The sequence below is a fragment of the Hippocampus bargibanti genome, linkage group LG05 (genome assembly GCF_051943395.1).
Source record: "Hippocampus bargibanti isolate YZ-2025 linkage group LG05, ASM5194339v1, whole genome shotgun sequence".
In the NCBI taxonomy this organism is placed as follows: Eukaryota; Metazoa; Chordata; class Actinopteri; order Syngnathiformes; family Syngnathidae; genus Hippocampus; species Hippocampus bargibanti.
Genome location: NC_142738.1, coordinates 6,361,345 through 6,383,760, shown reverse-complemented (window position 1 = coordinate 6,383,760; position 22,416 = coordinate 6,361,345). Strand labels below are relative to the sequence as shown.

At 41.0% G+C, this 22,416-nt stretch overlaps 1 protein-coding gene across 1 annotated transcript in view; it reads left to right on the top strand.

Moving 5' to 3' along the window:
* LOC148897632 (uncharacterized) overlaps positions 1 to 22,416 on the top strand; it is a 261,135-nt gene that overhangs the window by 13,491 nt on the left and 225,228 nt on the right. Inside the window, exon 2 of the mRNA XM_088995963.1 lies at positions 6,624 to 6,660. Coding sequence (XP_088852089.1) covers positions 6,659 to 6,660 — 2 coding nt within the window. The 5' untranslated portion in view covers positions 6,624 to 6,658. The remainder of the gene's footprint in view (positions 1 to 6,623; positions 6,661 to 22,416) is intronic.

Sequence of the window (22,416 nt, the reverse complement as noted above, 5' to 3'; positions counted from 1 at the left end):
GCCTTCCACAAGGCCGCGGTCTCATCTGGGTGCGCCGCCCCTAAAATTTGGAGAGCAGAATGGGCCGTCGACAAGAAAGATACACCCCCACCACCGTACCCCCGTGACAAAAGAAGAAGGGCCATCCCAAAATATCCGACCTTGAAGAACAGAAACAGGGAAAAAAAAATGTCTCAAAGGATGAATATCAAACTACTTCCTTCAACTATTTCGTGTCACTTCATATGGAATGTAGAACTTTAGCCATCACGAAACCATTATAAATTATTGTTGGAAGCAACAATTAAAGAACAACCAACACCATTTTTTTGTTTCCTAACTGACATCAGAAAAACGTTTTATAACATCTAAAATACCCAAAACACGCAGGCTGATATTTTTAGTCAAATGTAAAACACCAAAAGTGTTAGTGTCCCAAAACTACTTCAAAATGACCCAGATAATAGCGAGTTTCAGAAGTTCCCGGAAGTCTTGTTTTTGAGTTGGTGACGAGTCCTCACCCTACGTCACTGAAGGAACGCCCCTGACCGAAAGAAGGACACATTGTAGCAGTCCTTCCATCACGTCAATGCATTTTTCTGTACTTGTTTGGTCTGAAAACTTCGTGTTGCACCAAAAAGAGGCAGAAGAGGGCGACAAAGCTCTGTGTAAGGAATTAATCAGCCTGTGGAAATGGGCTGATTAATTCCTTACACAGAGCTTTGTCGCCATTTTCTGCCTCTTTTCTGGAACGCTACATTGCAGTCCAGATGCCTCAAAATGACACGTAAGGACTTCTTTAATCGATTGCATACATGTATGCTTTCCTCTTCAGAACTATTTGAATCATATTCATAACTGGATGAGTAACAAGAAAGCATATTCTCCGAATCTGAAGCCATTGTTTTGATTCTCCATCAAGGCAAGACGTCTTGGGGTGACACCACGAACAAGGGGGCGGGACCTTCTGAAACTGGCTATTTCCGGGTTCATTTTGAAGTAGTTTTCGGACACTTTGAGTCATTTTTATTGGTGTTTTGCATTTGACTAAAAATATCATACTGCGTGCTTTGGGTATTTTAGATGCTATAAAACGTTTTTCTGATCCTTTAATACTTTGCAACAACAGGTTTTTTTGCGATTAGTCGTCTTATTGCATTTAAAGTTGTGAAAAATCGGGCAGGCAACTTTATGACCAGGCAGGCAACTTTTTAGTATTGTCTGCCCTGGTGTCCGCTAACTTTTTGTGATGAGTTTCAGACGCTGCTCCTGGGGAGCGAAATTAATTCCACTGAGACTTGACATGCCGACAAAGTTTCATATTGCGAAACGAAGCTGCCGTTAAGGCCTAGATTTTTCCCTCCAAAAAAACTCCCAAGAGGTCTTTACTCGTTTGTGTTTTATGCCGAGTCATCAAATTTAGCTTCCTTGGATTATCCACATCAGCACATCTTGTCATGCAAATGGCCCAAACCATCCCAAAATGTCCGCTTCAAACCAAATAGCAAGTATGAATGCCAATCCCCCACCTCCGACACACACACACACACAAGTCGGCGACCACTCGTCACACACAGACAGGAAATGGACAGCCACTTTGGGGAAATCCAATTGGCTTGTCGTCGACTGTGGGGAAAGATTGAATCATGGAGACATTTGAAGTGATTTAATAGTGTTAACATGCGCACAGTGGAGCGGTGCCGCTTTAAAGCTACATGCGCTTTTCTTGAAGATTGAGTTGGCCGTAAAATCAGTCACTTCTCCAGAGTCTGTTTGACTGCCAGAAATGGATGGGCATTATCAAGAGTTGTGAAAGTGATCCGTTTTTAGACCAACTGGTGATGGATTTCACTTTTAACAGCCACTTTAATCGCACTGCATCTCGATTCTTGTCTTTTCCTTTTTCTCCCTCAAATGTGTGCCTCGAGTGATGATGGCCAGCAAAGGGATTGTGGAGGCCTTCCTTGCCCTTATAGGACAACCAACACCATTTTTTTGTTTCCTAACTGACATCAGAAAAACGTTTTATAGCATCTAAAATACCCAAAACACGGAGTATGATATTTTTAGTCAAATGCAAAACACCAATAAAAATGATTTGTGACATCATGCCAAGACGTCTTGCATTGCTGGAGAATCCAAACAATGGCTTCAGATTGTTCCACATCCAGTTATGAATATGATTCAAATCGTTCTGAAGAGGAAAGTGTGCCATTTTGAGGCAACATTGGGGGGGAAATGGATCACCAAAAAAGAGGCAGAAAATGGCGACCAAGCTCCGTGTGAGGAATTAATCAGCCCGTTTCCACAGGCTGATAAATTCCTTAAATGGAGCTTTGTCGCCCTCTTCTGCCTCTTTTTGGTGCAACACAACATTTTCAGACCAAACAAGTACAACAAAATGAATTGACGTGATAGGACTGCTACAATGTGTCCTTTTTTCGGTCAGGGGCGTTCCTTCAGTGACGTTGGGTGAGGACTCGTCACCAACTCAAAAACAAGACTTCCACAATATTCAGCGCGAGTCTTAAAACGTAAAATATAGCTATATGTGGTGGAATCTTTGTAAAATACGCTCAGTAGAAGTCATTTGAAGCCATTTTACAAATTATGGACACAACTTGTCCGGAGATGTCGGTTGTCCTTTAAGTTATATGGGTCTGGAGTTATCTGAGCTTGAAATGGGGGCAGCTGTATGAAATACAATGCAATGCAATAGATACATATTGATTTATATAGCGCTTCAACAGCTGAAGCTGGATCAAAGTGCTAACATGGACAAAAGGGAAATGCTGCCTCCTTGTGGAAAAGAAAAACATTGCCAAAGACCGTGGCCAGCGTTTTATCGGCACCCAAGCATAAAAAAAACAAAACCCGAACAAATTCGGGAATGGCGCTCCGTCATGTTTTTAATTCCTGAATAAATTGGTTTAATGGCAGTGAATTAGTTTATTTAAAAAAGTTTTTTTTTATAACTTCAAACAGATTCTTTACTTACAGACAGTGTATTGTTCAAATTCCTTGACATGTTTCAGCGTGTACTTTCGTGTACCTTCGTCAGATTACAGTATTTGAACACCTACAATACACTGTAAGTAAATAATCTGTCTTAAATTAGATATCAAGTAGACAGGATGAACTTAATACAACGATATGTTTCTTATATTGAATCAAAACAGAGTATCAAATAGGTTCAAATGAAGTATGTAATTAACAATAATATAATTAGTATATATAATTAACAATAATGTGGCATGAAACAAAATTGATGTATTTGAAAATGAATGTATCTGTGTTTATATGAACACGCTCGGCGTACATGGGTAAAGATTGAGACTAGGCATTGCATAATAATAATACATTACATTTTAATCGCCTTTCAAAGCTCTCAAGGACACTTTACAGTCACAGACAAGCATAGGTACTATTATCAATAAAATACAATCACAAATAGAATGCAATAAATAAAATACACTTGTAATTAGAAACAAGAAAGAGAGAGCTACACAGAAAATGCAATTTTAAGTAGGTGGCATTAGAGGCATTAGACACTTAAATTGTGTTTTAATAACTTTTAATATTTTTGAATTGTATGGGAGGGGTATATTTTTTCTTCTTTTGCAAATATTCACATACACCCTCTTACCCATGCATGATAAACAGTGGTGACTATAATTCTTCATCGTGCCCTCACACAAAAGGACTTGTTCATCCCTTCCAGTCCACATGCTAAACACTTGTTCGTTTTCTCGTCGCTGATGAGCTGGCCACATCCTCGGAATACTTCACAAGACAAATAATTGAACTCTTCAACACCACTACCCCCTACTCCCCAGCCTCCATCCCTTGATGGACAAAAATTGCTCCTCTCACCACCACTTCTACTTCTAGGCTTTGTTCTCCCAAAGCAACCGTAGAGAGCAAGCAAAGCGCAAATAAGGAGACCCTTTTTTTTTGCTACAAAACACACCTCGCGGCAATGATAACACATAAGAGCGTCGCCGTTTGCTTGCTTACTTGCATTTACGCCCCGGCTTGGCATGATTTGCAGCCATTAGAGGCGGCCCCGGCGTGTTGTACAAATAGTAATAAAGAAGTCTTCAAAAGAGATATGTGATCTTAAAAGAGTTGTTTTATCCTGGCGCGTCGTGACTGATGCCACCCATCAGCAGTTAGCAGCAATCAAGGTACTAAGCAAGATGGGCCTTGAGAGGATGGAGTTATGTATTTATGTTCTTGGTCAATAGGTGGCAGTGTTCACCCACGTAACGTGTGCGTCTGTGTGCTGGCAATGGTCGCTTGAGGGCCGTTCAGTGGATTTAATTAGACAGAGATACTCACACGTTCATTTCTTCGCAGTCTCTCTGCTGAGGAAGGGTGGAAGAAGAAGAAGAAGAAGAAGAAGAAGAAAAAACATACACTTTACGCTCCAGCGGCAACCGCATACGCTTGGTTTGGGAGGCTAAGTGTTACGACCTAGCTTCACACTTCCTGGAGGCGGCCATTACTGCAGGTAGAGCTGTCAGTATAGCGGGCTAACGATGAAAATGCTCTTAAAAATGGGGAACTAAAAGAGAATTTTAAAAAAGTAATTCTTGAAAACCACACCCAGGAAATGCCAACAAAGAAAACTTTGGCATGTTAACACCCATGATGCGGAGACTGGCAGTATTTCATTTGAATTCCCTTTTTTTATGGGTTAGCAAAATCTGCAACTGTTCCAAGTTGGAATTTGACGTGAGAGTGGGTTCACAAGTAGAGTTACAAGGACAGAAATGTTTCTAAAATGAGGACAAAGGGATCAATCTAATTTGTCTTCTTATGAAAAAGCTAATTCTGTATGATGAAATATGAGCTTTTTATTTTTGGTTACTTCCAATGGATATTGAGCATTTTTCAAGATTCCTAATTTTTACTTCTCCAGACAATATGAAAAAAAAGTGGAATTAACTCAGAATATTGCATTTTAGGACTACATAAACATTCAATCAGTGTAACAAACCTGAGACTTCTTTCATCAGAAAAGAGTTAATACCTAAATTATATCGGTCTGGAGTTATATGAGGTTGGGTGCCCCAAATAAATATGCTACATACATATTGTTTTATATGCCGCTTTAACAGCTGGAACAAAGCGCTAACATGAAAAAGAGTAAATGCTGCCCCCTTGTGGAAGTGAATAACATTGCCAGACTTCTGGACAGCGCTTTATTGGCACCCCAGCAAGAAAAAAACAAAACCTGAATAAATTCAGAAATGGCGCTGTCATATTTTCAATTCCCGAATAAATTCGAGGATGGCAGTGAATTCGTAAATCACTTTAACGCCTACCCAAAAAAGCTATTTTAAAAAATGTTTTTTGGGATTTATACTTTGAATGACTCCCAATTAGGAATTGCTTTAAAATGAGCCCTGATCTGAAGCGGCTATCCCCGACACATTTTACTGCTTTTTACTGCATTTTACTTCACACTTTTCTGCTCTTTTAGTATTGAATTAGAATCAGAATCAAAATAGTAGTAAAGATGGAGCTAAATGTAAACGGGGGAAAAAAATATCAGTCTAATTGAATCTGAGGGAAAAAGTGTCAGTATCGGTGACATTGAAGGGACAAGGAGGAGCCAGAGGAACAAGAGTCTGAGCAATCGAAGTAGAAAGAACGGCTTGGCCCTACCACTAACCTTCACTTGCATATTAAAAGCAGTGCGTCACCTCATGCAAATGAGAATTTGCCGACGAAAAGCGGCGTTAATGAAGCCGGCCATTGAACTCATGGTGGTGTGATCGCCGCGCTGTAAATAGTCCATTTGGCCGCCGGCCAGCCGGCGGAGGAACGAGGGCGCCGGGAAGAGGACCTTTTATTGTGTTATGACAGACAGGCACAAGGCGTGCGAGATACGGGCTTCCCTTTCCACGTTAATTAAAGAAAGGATCAATTAACAGTGATGAAAAAACACGGCAGTGCACTGCCTCACTGATAGGCCAATCACGCCTTGAAATGCAGAGTACTTGGCATGTTTTATCTCTCAGAACTTAATTGCAATTTTCCAGAGGGGATGACGTGATCAAAATGTCTGGGCTGGTAGTTAGCCGCATGCAAGTTAAAGTATTCATTTCATGCCGTTGCCATTGATCCCTCATATGCTAAAATGTGTGTGTGTGTGTGTGTGTGTGTGTGTGTGTGTGTGTGTGTGTGTGTGTGTGTGTGTGTGTGTGTGTGTGTGTGTGTGTGTGTGTGTGTGTGCGTGCGCTTTATATATAGATAGCTAGCTAAATGGATGGATAGCTACCTAGCTAATGGATGGATAGCTACCTAGCTGGGTGGATGCATAGCTACCTAGCTAGATGGATGGATAGCTACCTAGTTAGATGGATAGCTACCTAGCTAGACGAATGGTTAGCTACCTAGCTAGACGGATGGATAGCACCCTAGATAGACGGATGGATAGTCAACGAGCTATATAGATTCCAACAACTCCATATCTTTTGTCCCCCCGACCCACACGGCACACAAGAAACCCCTCATAGGGATTGCTATGAGCTAATTTATCATTTTAGCATGATTGCTTTGTTGTTTCTGCAATGTGGAGAAAGACAGTGTTGATATCCTTGACTAATTAAAATAATCCCTGTCTTTTTTTTTAGACAAATCCCCACTGGAAGGACAGCAAATCAACGCCATGTAAGTCAAAACTTTTGAGGTCAAGGGACTTTTCGAGGTATGTCTTATTCTGCCTCTGAATATCATAAAAAATATATTTTTTACAATCACAGGTTTGTAATTTTATGAGAATATCATCACATTTTTTTTTCAAGATAATGTCAGAACAGTGTCCCCTGCTGGTTCTCGCCATTCCATATTTGCGCAAATTTGTTTTTGACCATACCCTCGATTATTCATTTTTTGTGGTCTTTGTGAAACTGTGCAACATAAAACGCACAACAAAATGGTGCCAATCCCCTGTCTGAGAGAAACGTAATGCTTTGGCGCTATCTTGTTGCCAAACAACTACTCTGTTATAGTGAATGAAGGAGGTTTTTTTATTTGATATTATGAAGCACGGTCAAATGTAAAAGTACTCGACAGGGGAGCATCACCCTTTCGATTCAGCCTCAATTGCACTCATTTTTGTTGCTCTTGGCAAGCAAGGCTTGGTTCCCATTCCCCGGAGAGTTTGATAACCACTAAGTGACCGTCATTATTATATTATAAAAGACAGTTGAGGACCACCAAACCGACATAAAAAAAAATATGAGATTCAAAAGATTATTTCTAAAACCAGCCGTCAGGAGCATGAAGAGGTGGTGACCAGGATGTGAAGGGTCTGACAGCATTTTTGCCTGGCCTTGTCTTGATTATTAGCGTGGAATTCATTTTTGGGAGGCCTCAACACAACTGAAAGCTCACTAGTTTTGGCTTTCATATGTGTATATAGTTAAAAAAAAAAGACATTGCGTGCCAATAGTCACTCAGAAGTTGCCCCTATGCGACTACAAAAAAAGACTCATTTGCAAAATTATAGAATGTTGAATATGTTTGGTGTAAATCAGCCATTTTGGGTGAAATCCAAGGCAAAATTGAAACTAGAAAGGTGGTCCAGATGAGCCCAAAATGGAAGCAGGCATCCCAGACAGATGGGTTATGCTAAATTGCCAGGATGTGGGTTCATTTTAGATTTGCGACTATTACGTGTCATTTTAAAACCCAATGTGAAAATAAACAGTTGTGACTTCACAACTGATCAAAAATCTAAAAGAGCTCACTCAGAAATACATTTTGGGAACCACGCAGCTCACAAAATGTGTACTTGTTTTTGTAATTTCAATCCTGAAGGGGTAGGCAGGCACTCTGGAGATCCAACTATCTGTACACAAGCAATTAAAAAGTCCATTTTACTCAATATGTCGCCAGAAACGAATTTCACATGTAAATGCGTGAAAACGTTTCTCATCTTCTTTGAGGCTATGGATCCGAACATAGCCGCATATTGCAATCATTTAAGCGAAAACGCTAACGGAATGCAAGAGTAACTGTTTTGATGAGCGGAGCGTGTCGAGGCGTACTGTCAATACGCTCAAATCACGACATGAGAAGCGGCAAACAGGGATTTCCTTTCGGGGTATTTTAGGTAAAGCGCAAATTAGCTAGCCAGACATCCAATTTGTGGTGTGTCGTCGTCAAATGTGGCCAGTGGACAAAACGTGACATAACACGTACAGAAGGGAAACACGCATACTGCTGATGATATGCATACCTGTCAATTTATACGTTTTCCCCGTATTTTATACGTTTTTTTCATCATTTTGAATTGTGTACGCCGTATAACAACTTTTATACGATAAAAACATTTTCTGCGGTTATCGAGTCTTTGTCGATGAAGCATAATATGCGCATGCGCGTCACATTGTTTTCGTTTGATTTTGTATTTCCGTTTCCGTATTTGAAGTCCAGCATTTGTGTTGCAATCGAGGACTCAACTAGTTCTAACGTAGAAGTAATCATGGGAGAACCACTAAGTAAGAAGAGATAAACTCTAGGATCGGGTCGCCACCAAAAAGAATGGGAGAGTTTCCATATGCTGGATGGATCACATCGTCGACAAAAGGTCCTCAGTTTTCGTTCTGCGTTCCAGGTAAAAAGGTAAAGGACGTAAAAGTTGCTGCAAGTGGATTTTACAATCTAAAGAGCCACTTTAGAACTGCCGGACACGTGGGAAATGTAGCCAAAAGCAAGTCTTATGTTCCAATGGAACATGAGACTTGTTAGATTATGTTAGATTATTCTTGCTATAAGTGAATAAGTATGTGTCGGGTTGTGTTTGTTAGGTTTATTATCGCTTAAAAGACAACCGACGCCCCGGACAAGTTGTGTCCGTAATTTGTAAAATCACTTCAAATGACTTCTACTGAGAGTATTTTACAAAGATTTCACCACATATAGCTATATTTCACGTTTTAAGACTCACGCTGAATATTCAGGAAGTCTTGTTTTTGAGTTGGTGACGATTCCTGACGTCACGTCACGACAGGAACGCCCCTAACAGAGAAAGCGACACACAATGCATTTTGGGTACTTTGTTTGGTCTGAAAACTTCGTGTTGATCCGTGTTGATGGCGAAATTAGAAGGAAAACACGTAAATAATGCGATGGTGAATCGTGTGTTGCACCAAGACAACTATTTGATATGCGCTGACACAAATTCCCAGCAGACAAATAAGCCCATTTCCAACAGAGCTTGGGGGCCAACTTCTGCATTTTCTGGGAGCTACATTGGACTCCAGACGCCTTAAAATGATATGGAAGGACTTCTTTAATCGATTGCAAACCTTTATGCTTTCCTTTTCAGAACTATTTGAATCATATTCATAACTGGATGAGTAACAAGAAAGCATATTCTCCGAATATGAAGCCGTTGTTTTGATTCTCGAGCAAGGCAAGACGTCCTGGCGTGACGTCACCAACTGGGGGTGGGACTTTCTGAAAATCGACAATTCGCAGCTGAATTTGTTGCAGTTTTAGCACACTTTAAGTTATTTTTATTGGTGTTTTGCATTTGGCTAAATATATCAGCCTGCGTGTTTTGGGTATTTTAGATGCTATAAAACGTTTTTCTGATGTCAGTGAGGAAACAAGAAAAAATTGTGTCTGTGGTCCTTTAATAAGGGAAATTGCAATCATTAACAAGGGGAGCAAAAGTAATACTCGTTCATATGTATGTATTTTTTTATCGCTGCGTACGGTCGATTATAAAAGCATCATGTGCACGTGCGCGGTAAACTCTATTTTCGCTTGTGTTAGCGTTTTTTTATCCTTTCAAATAATGTACAGCATACTACAACTTTTATACGGGAATTGTAATCATTTATAAGGGTAGCTATTAGCCACCGTTGACAGGTATGGATATGCAAAGTGATGGGTTGACAAACTGCAAATCAGGATGCGAAGAATAATAGACGTTCATTAAAAAGGCTCGTCCAAGTAATTGTTGGTCAATGAGCAAATAGGGGTGTGTACGCAGAAAACAGTTTCTCCCAGGCTAAATCATATCAGGTGGAGTATTGACAGCATCCCGTCAATAGCGACGGGCCCTTGGAGGCCTGCTTATTTGCACATTGACTGATTGACTGTTTCTTAATAGACACATAATTGGTGACAAAGACCTTGCAATGAGGTGTCACATGCAAGAGCGTTTTACGATAAGTCGCAGTCTCGGTCTATTTTACGGAACGAGCTAGCTGGCCGAGGATGAGCGATGCAGGAGGGGAAAATGGCGGAGGTATAATCACAATGAATAGAAGACAAACAAAGCGCTCCGCTGCGGGTGGGAATACGGAGGATGCAATATGCAGTCTGTGGATCTTTGACCTGGTATAAGATTATTCATTGGCTTTATTATTGTCGGTGTTCCAGACTTGGACGTTGTTGATGGACAGTCATTTTTACGTGGCACTTTTGTTGCACCTCATTTGTTAGCTCGGGTTTTGTCGGGGAAACTTTGGGATTGCAACCTAAGAGCTTCCACGTGTCCTCCCTCAAAGTTTTCGATCCAAATTGAACCTCACACCAGCATATCGATTTAGTGAAGGATTTAGCTGTTTTATGAAAATTGCTTCTTTTAACAAATTCCTTGTGTGTTCTACATACTTGGCAATAAAGATGATTCTGATGTTCTTTTGCTAAGATTTTAACCTCATTGTCGTCAAATGAGTGGTTGCTAGCTTTTAGGTGCATATGTACTGCCGATTGAGGCCCACTAGTATTATCCCTGCGATGTTGATAGTCTTTTTTTTGAGAATTTGTTTAGTCTCCCCAATGGATTGCTCGTTACAATTTTCATTCTTACAATGTATTGAATAAACTACATTACTTTGTTTTTCATTTGGCAGCCTATCTATTGGATGCACTATTTTTTTCCTGAAATTGTTTATCGGTTTGAAACAAGTAGGAATTTTGTGTTGCCAAAGGACTCTGTAGTTTTTCAGAAAAAAAATCCATTCTATTATTTTCCATTTCAATATTGTATCAGTTGAGAAATATTGACTTTTTAAAGGCCCATAAAGTCTGGAGAATAATGCTAAATATACAGAACTTAGGTCCACAATAACATATGTGCAAATCTTCTCCAAGCATTCACACAATCAATTCCCAATTAGAGCAATTACAAGTCCGTAATTGCGCCTTGCCCCTCCCCCCAACAATATCCCCCCACCCACGTCAGATAGCGCCTCACCTCCCGGGGATCCAATCGCAGCCGTCGCACCCACCGGCGGCAGATGTAAGCAATTTACTTGTGATTTCTTCATATTGGGCGTGAGGCGAGCTCGCGGTGACCCGCGACCCCGAAGCCTGCAGGATTCTAACCCTATCAAATTAAAGCTCTCTGCTCACTTATTCCCCAGCGCTCCTCGGCCGCCTAAGCAGCCATCTCGCTGCATAGCAACGCCGGCCGGGCGTGCCGGCTCATACGCCCGGCCTCATCAGCCGCTATTAGGGAAAATATACAGTCCTCTAATTGGATGAGATTCGGCTAAGGAAGTGCAGTTAAAGGTCACCTTCCAGCGTGTGCCTCCTGCTCTTCAGAATAATTTCTGTGTCCTCCTGTCTTTGGGAGCTGTTAAACAATAGGGCTCCGAGTTACACCCAGATCACGTTGAGCCGTGATGAGCGGCCCAGCACTGCCAGTAGTGTCAACGACATGCCCGGGTGACGAACGGGTGTTGGCAGATGCTCCCTATGTGTCACCTGCACCTCAACTTGGTCTCTTAGAAGGTTTCTGTCGCATCCGCTTGGTGTCGTGGACCACCAGTTTAGTTAGAAGTTGTTCGTGAATGCGTTCATCACTTTATTTATGGTTCACTAGCCAGGAATATACTGTGCTTGTTCTGAAATGCCCAAAGATGGCGCAAGATGCAGAGAAAGCCTTTTTTTGAAAAGGAATTTGAGTCAAGATAGCACGTTGAGGTGATAAAATTCAACCTAGAAGACACATTTTGTGTGGTGGGAGTAGCCTAAGTTTAGCCTGGGTTGTTGGTGTTTCAAATGATATGAAAGGGATTTCAGATCATAGTTTGCAGGTATAGGTAGGTAGGTCGGTAGGTAGTTCGGTAGGTAAGTAGGTCGTAGGGTGGTAGGTAGATAGATAATAGACAGAATAGAAGTTTCATGCTTAGACGGCCCACAATGGAAGCACAGAAAATCTGGGGTCTATCTGAGGTGAACAAACACAGCTTGTTAAACTGTCATCTTCATGTAGGAGATCTGGCCTTGGACTAATTCAGGACTTGGTAAACTCCTTCACAGGTAGAGGTCATTAACCAGGTTACAAATCTATCAGTTGATGGAAAGGACAACCAATTAAAAGGTCTACGTTCTGTTGTTTTATGGACATCGATGCTTGGGATGTCCATGGGCGTGGTATTCAAATCAAGAAGACTATGTTTTACTAATGTATCACTTATATTTGCATATACTCTCAATAAATAGCTTGGCAGAACGCTGCAGAAGTTGGGCGTCGGTCATGAATGGCTACGTGCCCTGCCGGCAGTAAAAGACAATCTTCCTGTGTTCGAACCTTTGTTCACAGTGTCCGACCAAACATCTCTGACAGATAGATAAATACAAAATTATTAAAAATCATCCACATTTTCTGAATTGAATTGAATTGATCTTAAATGCTGTATTAACAAAGAATAAAATCATGTTTCAACGTAACCCTTTTTGGGGACACCAGTTGCTTCAGTAGACCGCGTTACCCAGTAGGCGCTTGAGGTTTGCCCAACCCCACGTGAGTGTGTTCCGCCATTAATGACAAATTGCACATTGCAGCTTCAATGAGTATTATTAACAGCTTGTTGGCTTAAAGTTGGTGACCTACGCTGTGTTAAACGCACATCACTTCTATTACAGCGTGCTCCGTAAACCTCTCGGGGTGTGGGGGCGAGGGGGGTGGTCCATGAATCCAAGTTCAAGAGCTCTCAAGTCACAGGCCACTTCATAAATAAATGATTGTCTCAGTGCTGCCTTGCGGCTGAAGCGGAGTTGAGCTCCACAATAATGGGCCCACTTTCACTTAGTGACTTCATGCAAGTCACGTTTATTGTTTTGCTCCTCTTAGAATCTTGGAATTAGGGGGTGGGAGGAGTTGTACATCCACGACTGGTCAACAGTCAACGCATGGCTTGCTGGCATTGTAAAGAAACTCTATTTTTTATGATTAAGCGGGCGAGACAAAGACATTTACAGTACATCCTTGGCGTATCAATGCCCCCCCCCGCCCCCTCAAGATAGTTTATTTGTCCTTGCAGGCAAGGCAGGGGCGCCGGGCGGTTGGGTGTGAGTGAGCGCTACCGCGCATTGATCTGTGTCTGACAAAGCCGCCGGCGTGGTGTGCGTGGTGCCTGGTGGCTCTCATTCCACTCAGGCGAGTGCATTTTCAGCGAGCTGCGGTGGAGCTAATGCGGGACACGCTGCGCCAGTCACGGCCTCTGGGATTTAGTCTGAGTGATGTGCGTGGTGGTGCTGCTGTGATGCGTCCAGCGCACTCACACACTCACAAAAGCAGGCGGCCCTGAAAGTCTTTTACATGTGATTCCCTCTCTTATTTTTGGGGGTGGGAGGTGTAATAATTCCTTCCATTTTGGGGGGAAAGTGAAAACAAGGAAAGCCACTTGCAGAAGTTTCCAGTCTGTTAAATGTCATCAGCTCATCGGATTGTTTTGGAAATTTGTCAGTGTGCTGGATACCATCGGTGACAAACACCTAGATGTGATGTATGTGTGAGAGTTTTTGTATGTGTGTGAGTATGTGGATGAGAGAGAGAGTGTGTGGGGGGGGAGGGTGTGTGCGTGCGTGTGTGTGTGTGTGTGTGTGTGTGTGTGTGTGTGTGTGTGTGTGTGTGTGTGTGTGTGTGTGTGTGTGTGTGTGTGTGTGTGTGTGTGTGTGTGTGTGTGTGTGTGTGTGTGTGGGTGCGTGCGTGCGTTTGTGTGTGGGTGTGTGTGTGAGAGAGAGTGTTTGTGTGACTGTTGCTGTGAGAGACAGTGTGTGAGAGGATGTGTGCATGTGTGAGAGTGTGTGTGTGTATGTGGATGAAAGTGTGTGTGTGAGAGAGTGTTTGTGTGAGAGGGAGTATGCGAGTGTGTGTGAGAAGTTGTACATGTGTGAGAGAGTGTATGTGTGAGGGAGAGAGAGAGAGAGTGTGTGTAAGAGAGTGTCTTTGTGAGAGTGTGTGTGTGTGTGTGTGTGTGTGTGTGTGTGTGTGTGTGTGTGTGTGTGTGTGTGTGTGTGTGTAAGAGAGTGTCTTTGTGAGAGTGCGTGTGTGTGTGTGTATGTGTGAGAGAGAGTGTGTGTGTGTAAGAGAGTGTATTTATGAGTGTGTGTATGAGAGAGTGCATAAGGGAGAGTGTGTAGGTGTGTGTGAGTGTATGACTGTGTGTGAGTATGTGAGAGTGTATAAGTGTGTGAGTGAGACAGTGTGTGTGTGTGTGTGTGTGCGCTTGTCATCTTTGTTCTATTTTTAAAACACAGACAAAAACGATTGGATGAAAGACGATCTCAAAGTGCTCACTGATCTCGATCACATTGGCCAACTTTATTTATTTATTTATTTAAGCCTTGTGCCAGGAATTTGATGCCATGGACCAACATTCCAAAATTGGCAAATATTGGACATCATCTTTGTAAGGATGAATTTATTGTTGCTAGCGCTGTCAGTCTCTTAAAACGTGCTATCAATTGCTCGCGTCCCCTCAGAAGATTGCTGAGCAAACACTCCTGTCCGCCGCATTTGACAGATGCCGTTTGAGCTCTATTGGCTTATACCTCGCCCGCCTGTCACCTCTCACATCTCAATGAGTCGGAAGGTGACCTACGACCTCCACCCTCATTGGCCCGAACGCAATCAAATGCATGTTCAGCACTCAGCGTTGGGCCGCGAAGGTGCCCCCCCCCCCACATGTGCTCAGAAGAGGGCCAACAGTGCTGACCTCTAGCGCCTGAACCTTGACCCTTATTTACAAGCAGGTTATCTCTTGCAACAACTGCATTTACGACGGGTCAACCCGACAGCTTTGTGCTGGAAAACGGCAGCCAAAAAATACAGTTGGGGTTTCTTGATGAACTGCGTCTATTAAAAAATGTATCATGCTAACGCCTTCTCTTCGTCCGTGTAGGCTCTCAATCTTACAGGAAACGGTTTCTTCAGCCGTCATCTGTACTTCTTTGAAAGTTTCGGACCTTTTGCTCCTCATCCGAAGAGCTCCGTCAGTGAACTAAAGTTTTTCTGGTAACTCTGGCCCTATATATATCCCTAATGGACAGAGGTGGTGGTGGGGGAGCAGAAGACTACTCCCTGAAACCAATCTGATTACCTCTTTTGTCTGATTACCTTTAATGTTCTATCCCTGACTCTGATTGCATCATTAGCTCTGGTATCACATAATTAGCATTTTTAGCAGGGTATTGCAGCAAAACCCTTCACTAAATCAGCATGGTGGTTTAAGTTTAATTTAGACCGTACTTACAACAGTCTTCTTAGGTCGTTACCACATAGGCTTAGTCATGCTAATGAGGTGATACCATGGCTAATGGTGCAATCAGAGCCAAGCATAGCACGTTAAAGGTAATCAGACAGTAGAAAATAAGTAATCAGATTAGCTTCAGGGAGTAGTCTACTGCTCCGCCAACCTTAGAGCAGGAACCTTTCAGGGCAAAGGTCTGGCACAGCCATCTCTGTCCATTATTGATATAGGGTCAGTGTTACCAGCACAACTTTAGTTCGCCAACGAAGCTCTTCGGATGAGGAACGAACACCTTTAAAGAAGTACAAATGACGGCGGAAGAAACCTTTTCCTCAACGCCTTCTCTTCTTAGAATGATGACATGGAAACAAAGTGCGGGCACACATAGCTCTATAGCTCACTTATCAATACAGGCAGTGAGAGGTGACACGTGTTTCTCCAAAATAGGCTACACACCTCCCGACAGTTGGACGTCTTGGTTCTTGACCAATTCGGTTTCCGACTCATAACGTCATTTTTTTTATGACTCACACATTCGCTTATATCAGTCCATGTCGCTCAGTCATTCAACTTTATAAAACAAGTTCCAGGGGTATTTTTATTGACTGAAAATATTGATTTACAACTGCAATGAATCAGTGGCGTTTCAATTCACATGGGGTGGTATACGAATCTGGCAAATTCACCAGGGTGTTTGGTTTACAGATGTTTTTGTAGCACTCGTGATCTTAATGTGCCGTTTCATATCTTTTTGCGCCCGTTTGGCGGGCGGAGGGGGCGGGAGGGGTCCGGTTAGGACAAGTAAAGAGCGTGTTTAGTGAATCAAACAACATTTTTAGGCAATACTTTCTTCTCCTTTCCCTCGACCCCCTTCTCTCATCATGCTTTGACTGACATTTTGCTCAAATTGCCAGCAATGCCTGAGGGGATGTGCGCGTCAAACCTTTAAACTGTTATTATTCCATACACAAGACCAGTTTTTTTTTCTGTCGCCAATGTATTATTCAAAGTGGTGTTTGTTCGGTGGGACAGCCTCTACACTGTAGTGTGCATCCCCCTTCAAAATACTTTTTATAGTCACGTTCACTTTTGCCACCTCCCAAAGTGGCTTTTCCCTCAGGAGCCTATTATCCATTTTAGCATATGCAAAAAAAGAGCTCGTCCGATCATGTATCGCACTCACTTAGGGACTTGACACTCGCATGATGAGAACCGCTACTCAGAGGCCACGTCTCGTTTCGAGAAGAAAAAAAAAGAAATCTGCCACTTTGAGAGGGCTTCTCCACAAAAGAAGTCACTCAGCCTTTGGAACATACATAAAGAGTCACACCTCAACAAGCGGGAGATCGGTATTCTCAGTTTGATCGAGTCGGAACAGTCAATGTTTTAAGGACGGCGGAGTTTGAAGCTGGAAATAATTCCATTCACTCCCAGACGTGCAAAAATGTGTCCATTCCAGTACCAAGTGCTGTAGAAGATTGAGTTTTAGGACGACAAAAACATTCAATACTGCGTTAGACACCTTAAACCAGGGGTGCTCACACTTTTTTCAGCAAAGGGGTTATTTTTGAAAGTCAAAATGATCTACCAGTTATATTCATTGATAAACATGTTGAGGATTCTTGCAACTTCTGTTGACGTATAACCGCATCCACAACGCAATACAGTGAGACCTCAACTTACGAACTTAATTGGTTCCCAGACAGAGTGTGTAAGGCGAAAAGAGTGTATCTCAAAAAGAAATTTCCCATAGGAAACAATTAAAATGGGAATAATCCGTTCCCGGGTTTCCATAAAATATACTTTTCAACTAAATAAGCCTTAAAACTACACACAACATACCTTATTCTATGTATAATAAATGTGGTATTGTATTGTAATGAAGGAAATACACCGCATTGTATCAAAGTCACTTTATTTACATTTGTGATGGTCATTTCTGGCATGATGGAATGGCATTGAAGGTCGAAGGTCAAAAACATTGCCAGAGCCCAGCGCTGTATCGGCACACAAAAAAAAAAAAAACAAAATCAGAATTTATTCCGGAATGGCAATCCACATCATATTTTCAATTCCCCAACAAATTTGGGAATGGCGATCAAAATTAAATGTATTATGATGATGATGATGATGATTATTATTATTATTGCTATTATTTATGAATTATTATTATTATTATGAATGAGTTAACGTCCACATCATGCTCATTTGCATGGAACTTTGCTCATCAACACACGAAACTGTAAAAAACAAAATAATAATTTTCTTCATGAAATCACTTCATGCCAGATGTATTTGCTCATCAAAAACTCAAATGGGGGCATTGGAACAAGGCAGTGAGAAAAATGTTTTAGGGTATATTTTTTTACACAGGGAGTCAAAGGTCAAAGTGGGGGTGCATAATGCTGGTTTGTATAGAGAATGACATGTTTTGTTTCTGGATTCACACACACACACACACACACCAATCGGACTGCTTTTTTTTGGGTGAGAGGGCTCTGCTTTCTTCTCTATGTTGTGCCAGTTTCAGCCCCACAGCCTCTCGCTGGGAGAAGGCTTTTGATGTGTCTCGCCGCGCCACACCCCCCACCCCCCTCGAGCCCCGATTGGCAGACAGCCGGTGAAGCTGGCGGGTCTGAAAAGTGGGAGTGGGTGGGATGAAAGCTGGCGGGGGCAGTGAGGGGGCACCTGTACACAGAGGCTTTCCTACGCGCCTGCTTCTTCTTCAAGCGTTCGCCTTGACCGCCGGCTGAACTCGAGTGTCGGCGACCATCACACGGTCGCCGTGACCTCCCTTCTCTTGTCAATTCATTTCCTTTCTCACTCTACATCCTCCGCTTTACTCATTTTTTATTTTTATTTTATTTGCCGCTTTTGTCTGTCGGCCTCTGTCGTGACAGGTGAATCTCTCTGTTAATAGGAATGAAATGAGATTCTCACGAGTTTTAAAAACGCATACAATGTTCGACACAAGTTGGAGAAGGAACAAAAAAAAGACCATTAAAGGGGTCTGTTAAGCACAAGGCTGTTGTCACTGGTCTGTGGGAATTGGATTAAGCATAAAACGATCTGGGTGCCATTTTACACTTATCCAAGAGGTCAAAGAAAAAGCGAAACCCCTTTCTTTTTATTCGACTGAAACGTCTCAGCAAAAAGCGTCGTGTTTAAGCATGAATGTGTGTCTCTGTTATCTTATTTCCTTTGATTTGCCAAAGAAAGGGGACTTTTAGTTCATGGCTGATGTATGTGTGGTCAACTATGACGGTGATGGTCGCATACGCACATCAGATAATCCATTCATGTACTACACCTGCTTGATGTAACACGAGAAAATTTGTTGAAAAAAAAACAATGATGCTTTTTATCTTCACATCAAGGCATTCATTTAACCGCCGTTTAATGTGTGCGTTAGCGTAGCGGTTTGGAAAAAAAAAACATTCAATCTATCTAAAGTGAGTCTTATAATGAATTAAACTAGCGAGTGTGTTTCTTAAAACGCAGGAGGAAACCATTTCACAAAACTATTGGTTGACAGACAATCAAACCCAGGAACTCTCAAATGTAATGCTAATCGCTAGTTAGCAAGCATGAAGAAAACACATTCGAAAATGTAAACAATGGTCAAACCTGTGCGTCTGTCTTACTGGAAGAATTGTTATCCGTCACGCGTCATGTCATTCATGGAGATCTTCAAATTCGACTGTTTCTCAGGCGTTCCTGTGGAAACAAATACTGAAAGTCACATTTGGTTCCCAATTATGAACACATGATTAAATGTTTATGATCGGTAGTCCAATTATTTTAGAAGGGACCTCAAAGCACAAATTCTTCTTTGGCCACACACAACATAATAATCGTGCATGAATCAGGTTTTATTTCTCTGGAACCCACAGACCAAATGACATAAAATACAGTAAAAACATTGGTTTTCGACCATAATCTGTTCCAGAAACCTGTTTGAAAACCAATTTGGTCAAAAACTAAAACATTTTCCATTATAATCAATTTCCGCTTTATTTATTCATTTGTGTATGTATGTGTGTGTGTATGTATGTATGTATGTATGTATGTATGTATGTATGTATGTATGTATGTATGTATGTGTGTATGTGTGTATGTATTTATGTCTTTTTTTATTTTTTTCATTTATTCATTCATTAATATATGTGTGATTGCAAAAAAAAAAAAGGTGCGGTCGATTAATTTGTGTCTATTTAACTAATTCACTGCCAGACGATGTGCAAAAATGTATCCACTCCAGTGCCAGGGTTTTTGTCATTTTCACTCAAATTGCAGGACCCACAGATCTATTCAGTTTTAGGACTAAATAAACATTTAATACAGCATTGGAAACCTTAGACTCTCTTGTTTGATTAGAAAAGAGTTAATTCCTAAGTTATATGGGTCTGGCGTTATCTGAGTTTGAAATGGGGGCGGCTGTACAAAATACAATAAAATACATGCATATTGATTCACGTATATAGTGCTTTAACAACAACTGAAGCTGTAACAAAGAGCTAACATGGACAAAAGGCAAATGCTGCCCCCTCCTGGAAGGGAAAATTTTTCCCACAGGTCTGACCATCACTTTATCAGCACCTAATATATTTTGTCTACTTTCATTTTAACTCATTCACTGCCATTCACGAATGTATTCACGAGTTGAAAATAGGATGTAGAACGCCATTCCCAAATTACTTTGGGTTTTGTTTTTCCTTGTTTGGGTGCCGATAAAGTGCTGGCCATAGCCTCTTGCAGTGTTTTTCCCTTTCACAAGGGGGAATCATTTCCTTTTTTTCAATGTTAGCGCTTTCTTCCAGCTGCAGCTGTTGTTACAGCCCTATATTGCATTGTATTTTGTACAGCCACCCTCATTTCAAGCTCTTAACCCCAGACCGATATAATTTAGGAATTAACTTTTTTTTCTGATGAAAGAAGAGAGAGGATTTTTTTTAAAATAATTTCTTTGGACATATGCAGTCCTGCCATTTACTTTTGTTGTATTTGAGACTATTCGCATTCACATATATGCATACATGCATAGAAACACAGAATCACCATCCCGCTCAGCCTTTGTTAGAGAACAATGACGGTCTATTGACTCAGGGCACCCTGTCGTTGGAGGACATGCAGGTGTGAAAGCGTGACACCTTATTTATTGACAGGCTTCCCCGACCCCTTCCATCACGATGTCACTGCAAAACTCTCGCCAACGGGCATTGTTTAAGTGCAAATATAGACATGGCATCTCAACATAATGAAAAGATATTGATGCCACCGCGCTGACGCGATGATGGGATTGATCAGATTGCACCGAGCTAGCGTTTGTATCTTTCAGTCGCTTTGACACGTGTCAATTCCACAGAAAGAGAGGCATGTTGAATCTGACCCTTGTCAATCACCTCCATTTTCTCTCTTTGACAAGGTCGCGGGTGACCTGGTTTTAATCGCTGCCGACTTTCGGCACGAGGCTGCCCCGGATTGGCCAGTAGCTAATCGCAGGGCACAGACGTGCAATGATTCATGTTGACATCAATAGATATATTCAAGGCTATGTAAATAAATAAATAAATAAATAAATAAATAGATAAATGTTAAATATTTAAAAGTGGACACTTAGAAAATCTTTGAACGTTGATACTTAGAAAATATTTGAACGTGAGCACTTATAAAATAATAATACAGTAAAGTCTCGTTATATCGATATCGGTTATATCGATAGTACTGATTATTACGATACTATTTCTATGAACGCAAGGAGAAAATTTACATGCCGCAGGATCGGATATATCGATAGTCCGGTTATATCAATATTTTTTCCGACTCCCGAGAATATCGATATAACGAGACTTTACTGTAATACATGTAATTATTATTATTATTATTATTACTGAGAAAATATTCAAACATGGGCACTTAGAAAATATTCGAAAGTAGTTAATTAAATAAATACAGAAATAAATGTATCAATAAATAATTGAATAAATAAATAAATACATAAATGCATAAATACTCAAATACACAAACACACAAATAAATAAATGCAGAAGTAAACAAAGAAATGAGTACAGAAATAAATGAAAAATGAGTAAATAAATAGACAAATACATAAATAAACAAATACATAAATTAATGCAGAAGTTAATGCATAAATAAATGTTTTAAACTAATAAATAAATGCAGAAATACATATATAAATCCACATATGAATGCATACATAAATAAATGCATAAGTAATACATACATACATAAATACATGCAGACATACAAAAACAAATACATAAATAAATACAAACACGAATGAAGAAATATATAAATAAATAAATGCAGAAGTAAATAAATACATGTATAAATACATAAAGAAATAAATACACTGTGATTATATTTATTCTTCTCCCTTCATTATGATTGTGATTTAAAATTTGAATAGTTTGTCAAGGTCCTCTCCTCTCATATTTTATGAACAAACACTCAAATAACTTGAAAATAAACACTTAGCCCTAAATAAACCATGAGTTCATTTGAAACATTTCATTTCATTTCATTTCATTTTATTTCTCTACTTCAATCACAGTTCTTCATATTGTTTTCACGCAAGTCTAGCGCCATAGCGTTTTCTAACTTGGCACACGGGAGAACCAAAAACCTTTACCCACGATCGCTCCCTGCTGTACAGAAGCAACAATATAAAAAAAAGTGGCATTTGTGACAAATCCGTGGACTTATGGGTGAACAATAAAATCGAGCTGCTCAGCAGGCCGGGAAACACGCCCAACACATGTTTCACGATGCGTGCAACTCCATGTAAAGGCCCAGCTGACATTCTGGCAGCCTCCCCCTCTTCTGTTTTTACTCGTCATTCTCTGTTCCCGTGCCAGCTTCTCCACCGTGTGTGGTCTTGGCACGTTACCCCGAGCCCTCT